Source organism: Octodon degus, unplaced genomic scaffold (genome assembly GCF_000260255.1).
Source record: "Octodon degus isolate 3935 unplaced genomic scaffold, OctDeg1.0 scaffold00116, whole genome shotgun sequence".
Lineage (NCBI taxonomy): Eukaryota > Metazoa > Chordata > Mammalia > Rodentia > Octodontidae > Octodon > Octodon degus.
Window position 1 is genome coordinate 9411084 of NW_004524692.1, and position 4981 is coordinate 9416064.

General features: G+C 36.8%; 1 protein-coding gene across 1 annotated transcript in view; it reads right to left on the bottom strand.

Moving 5' to 3' along the window:
• Positions 1-4981, bottom strand: part of LOC101573778 (spectrin alpha chain, erythrocytic 1-like) — a gene marked incomplete at its 5' end in the record, with an annotated part of 104995 nt that overhangs the window by 76026 nt on the left and 23988 nt on the right. Inside the window, 3 exon segments of the mRNA XM_012516632.2 lie at positions 1416-1597; positions 4049-4253; positions 4833-4974. Of these exon segments, the coding sequence (XP_012372086.2) occupies positions 1416-1597; positions 4049-4253; positions 4833-4974 (529 nt within the window).

Below are 4981 nucleotides of genomic sequence, written 5' to 3' on the forward strand. Positions count from 1 at the left end.
GTTGAAACTGTACTTTCGATTTGATTTGAAACTGTCTCATTGCTATATGTTTATCAATAAAACTTTGAAAAGAAAAAAAATGAAAAAAAAAAGAAATACGCTTTCAAAAAATGTGAAAAATGTAGCCTCTCCTCTTCTGAAAATCTGTTCCACACTCTCTATCTGTGTAGATTTCAAAGTCATCTCAGGATAACTATCTAACCTCTAGCCTTTTACTTTGTTTTAGCCTCACAGAGCCATCCTTAGTGTTATAGAGCAGAAGTTAACTTTTTCTGCTCTCTTTGGGTTATAATGTCTTTCCTATTTATCTCAGATTAACCAAAGATCAGATTTTTTTCAGATGCATTTTTAAAGTGTAGATCTAGGAAGTAGCAGAATCAATCTTAAATAAACCTGTTTCCTGGGATAAGAAATCAAATCACCTAAAATTCTCCCCAAACTCTCAAAATCCATGCTATGGAAACTTGCTGTCCAAGTTTGTTTTAAATGGAATTCTGGAGGAATATTTGAAGCAATAATCCAGAAACTAGAAATATGTATATTACTGGCCTTATTGTTAATTTTCTATGTGACTTTGGAAATGTTATACATAGTGATTTTATTTTTTAATTAAAAAGCTTTGATGGCTTTGATTAAATTTTCAGACTTTTAATACTAGAATCAAATGAGAAGAAACTATTTCACCCAATGCTTTTGTTTTATAAGTGATATCATTGAAACAATTCAAGGTGATTTAATCTAACAAAGATCATACAACTAATAAAGCTATCTGTAAAACAGCTGATAAAAGAGGTAATAGAAGAAGGGGAAATGATCATAGTGTGTTCTCATTTTTTGTGTTGGCGGAACCAGGAATTGAACTCAGGCCCTTGTGCTTGCCAGGGAAGCACTTATTCCACTGAGCCATCTCCCTGGCCAATCATAGTGTGTTGTATGAATTTAGAAATTGGCTAGGAAAAGCTGGATGTGGTTGCATATGCTTGCAATCCCAGAACTCAGGATGCAAAGGCAGCAGGATCATTGTGAGTTTAAGACCAGCCTGGGCTACAAAGTGAGCTCAAGGCCAGTGTGAATTTCCTAACAAGACCCTGCCCCCAAAGACAAGCAAATTAAAATAAGTGAACATTGCAAAATAGAAACCAATTTTCTATATAACATATAGTAATATGATTTTTTTTAAAAATCCCGTGGGTTTCTATGGGAAGAGAACAGTTCTTGGGTTTAGAAGAATTAATAAAGTCTCAGATCAGTTCTGATGAAAGTCACTGAGGAGAATGGCTAGACAGAGTAGGAGTTGGGAGGAGGAAGCTGGCATGTGATTCCTTGCTGTCCTGTTTTCCTGATAGTAATTGCTTGTTGAGGATGTCCTCGGTACGGAGCCAGCTACCTGCAGTGGCCCAGAGTTATCAACACACCTGGCGAGTGTTCACAGCTGACTCCAACAGGCCGTGCTTCCTGAGCAGATTCTGCACATCAGCCAGGCCTCTTCCATAGTCCTCAGAGGTGACCTGACTCTGCACCTCATCCAGCCAGCGCTCCAGGTCTTCTGCGGTATTTTCAAATCGTAGCTGCTGATTGGCTTCGTGCAACTGGGTCCCTGGAAAAGCACATGAGGTGTGAGATAGAGAAACCTTCCCTCAGCTGATGAAGGGGCAATAGATTCTTCTGGCATTTTAAGGAAAAAATAAGTTAACTGTCTCCTTATCATCACACACAAAAAGTTATTTGAAATTTGGAAAAGTTTGATGGTATTTGGATTTAAATAGTGCAATATTCTCAAGACAATGAAAATCAATGAATTGTACCTTCCAGTAGAATATAGCTTTACTGTGTCTCATTTTAGCCATGTTAGGAATTTCTGTATGTCATTTCTTACTCCCTACTCAGGCTTTTCTTTGCAAAGGATTCAAATCAAAATGTCATAGTTTCCAGGTGAAGTACAAAGTGCTGGGTTGATTTAGTTTGAAATCTGAAATCACTTTAAGCTCCATTCTCCTTCCTTTTAGTGCCTGTTCATCACAAACCATACCAAGATATTTCTTTTCCATGAAAGATATTATTTACACTACATGGGGATAAATTCTTTATGAGCTACTAGCAATCATCTGTTTTATTTCTGAAAAGCAATTAAATCATCTTCTGATGGTTGGGAATATCAATGGCATTGTCGTGACAAAGATGAATTCAACCTCCCAAAAAACAAAAATATTATGGTAACATCCAAAGTCATCAAAATGACATGTCTCTTCTGTAACCAGACCAGAATAATGTTTACATATAATACTCCTAAGAAGTTTTGTGTTGACAGAGAAAAACAATTATTCCTGCTAATTTATAATAATTCAACTTTATGTTTTGATTACAATTCATGAAGCCAAAAGTTGTACTAAAAACATTACTAAGAAAAGAATGTTAAAATCTACAATGATTATATATGACCTGCTTTACTTGCCAGATTTTGCTTTATCTATTTTAAATTCATGCTATTAGGTGCATACAGATTTAAAATTATCTTATTAGCTAGGCATGGTGGCCCGTTCCTGTAATGCCAAGACCCAAGAGGCTGAGGCAAGAGGATAACCATGAGTTCAAGGCTAGTATGGACTACACAGTGAACTCAAGTTCAGCTTGAACTATACAGTAATACCTGGTCAAAAAATTTTATGTTATTGATAAAGTGAAGCTCTTCTACAGTAATTACGGTGCTTTTAATCTTTCATAGCTTTTTTTGTTCTAATGACTATAGTGGTTTATACCAATTTCTTTGTGATTCTAAAATAAAACAAAAAACTTACACACAAAAAAAAATAATTCATTAATTTTTCAAAGGTAAAAGTAAAATATATGGATTGAGGAGATAGCTTAGTGGTGTAAGTGCCTGCCTGACAAGCACAAGGACATGGGTTCAATCCCTGGTAAAACCAGGCATGGTGGCACATTCCTGTAATCCCAGTGCTGGGTAGGCTGAGACAAGAGGATCACTATGAGTCTATACTGTGTAGGGAGACCCTGTACTAAAGAAATAAAAATTGAAAAAAGTAAAAAATAAAACATAAGTAGGATTATTCAAGCATGCATATGTAACTTTTAAGAGTTTATGGCACAGCATGAAAACTTTTATATAAGTGACAAAAGAAACAAGTGATCAGTCTTTAAGAAGATAACACTAGCTATACATGGCATTGGCCTATAATTCCTGCATCCTGGGAGGCTGAGGCAGGAAGATTTCAAGTGTTGCCAAGACTATGCAATTTAGCTGATTGGTGATATTCTGTATCAAAGCAAGAAATTAAAAAATGGCTGAAAATGTAGCTCAGTCTGAATTTCCCTGGGTTCAATCTGTAGTAAATATATATATATATATATATGGAGGGAAAATAAAATATCATGGCAAAGGACTAGTCAAAAAGCTCAGCAGATTAAAGCACGTGCTTAGGCTGACCCAGAGGCTGGGGGTTTGATCCCTAGCCTGCTGAATCAGACTTGTCCTCATGGCTCACTGAGACTGTGAATGAGATGGGGTATGTGGTGCACACCTGCAATCCTAGTGCTTGGGAGGCTAAAAAGCAGGAAGGATCACTGCAAGTCTGATCTGTGTAGTGAGACCCTATACTGAATACATTTTTAAAAATACCATATCACATCATGTGTAACAAAATAATATTTTCATGTCTAATTTCTTGATGTCCTTCTTTAGTGCCTATATTCACAACTTAGTCAAACTAGGTCTAGTTTATAGAGGTGAAGTATATAAAATCTATTTAATGATATGTAATTCATATTCATAGATATTTTTGAAGAAAAGCAGAAAAGAGGAGTATAGTGAAGAAAACAAAAACTAAATTCTAGATGAAGAAAAGATTTGTTGCTGCACTGTATGATCAATATAAGTTTGATTTGAACCACTGACCAACAGAAGAAAGACACAGGAAAGCGAATGGTGGCATCCCTTCTCACATGGGTCCTCAGGTAAACTGACAACAGTAAAATGAAAGTGGTAGGCTTGGAAATTAGGAGTGAGTACATCTTCAGATTTTTCGAATCTAACCTTTTTGCTTTGTCGCGGCAAGCAGCTCCTCCCAGAGACCTACAACCTCACTGACACGAGCTTTCACATCCTTAGAAGCATAGTGGCCGTCATCCACCATCTTCTGGCCAGTTCTTTTGAGGTCTGTAAGTATGATCTCATTAGCTGCCAATTCCTTTTCAAAGTCTTCCTGCTTTTGAACCCGACTTTTCAAGTTCTGTATATCCTAGATGACAAATAAACAAAAATAATGAAGTGAAGAATGAGAGACAAAGGTTTTGAGGACCAAATATTATTTTCACTATAATTCTAATCGTATTCAGAAGAGGATACAGGGGAGTAGAACCGTTGCCAAACGCTTGGGAAACTCATATGACTAATTGTTCTACATATGTGGAAGAATGGCAAATCAATCCAGAATTTATTGCTACCAAATCTGGACATGGCCTAAGCATCAGATTGAATATACAAAGACTAACCCATGCTGGCACTAATAATCAATCATAGCTATCATGAAAGATATAAAATATTTTGTTTGCTTCTTAGTACACAGACAGTACATTCTCTGGAAATGTAAATGCTAGAGAGAATGCAAACATGTGCTGCCTGGTATCACAGAATGGGTTGAGCAGCTTCTTTCTGCCACAACTTCCACACTGAAGTTTCTACCTGGAGCCAACTGTCTGTGGACTAAAGCATGAGTCAAAGTAAAATCCTCCAAGGATTTGGGTGTCAGATACTGTCTCATCAGTAGGAAACGAAGACCCTTTTCACAAGTATTCACATGACCTGCAACTATGCTTACCTTGTAATCTTTGTCATCTGCCAACGTTTTTTTCTTATTGATCCAATTTTTTAAGTAGTCTGAGTCCTGGTACAGACGTTGCAAGAACAGGGACTCTGTCAGCAGTTTCCGTCTAGTATGAGCTCTTTCACGCAGGGCATCTCTCCGAG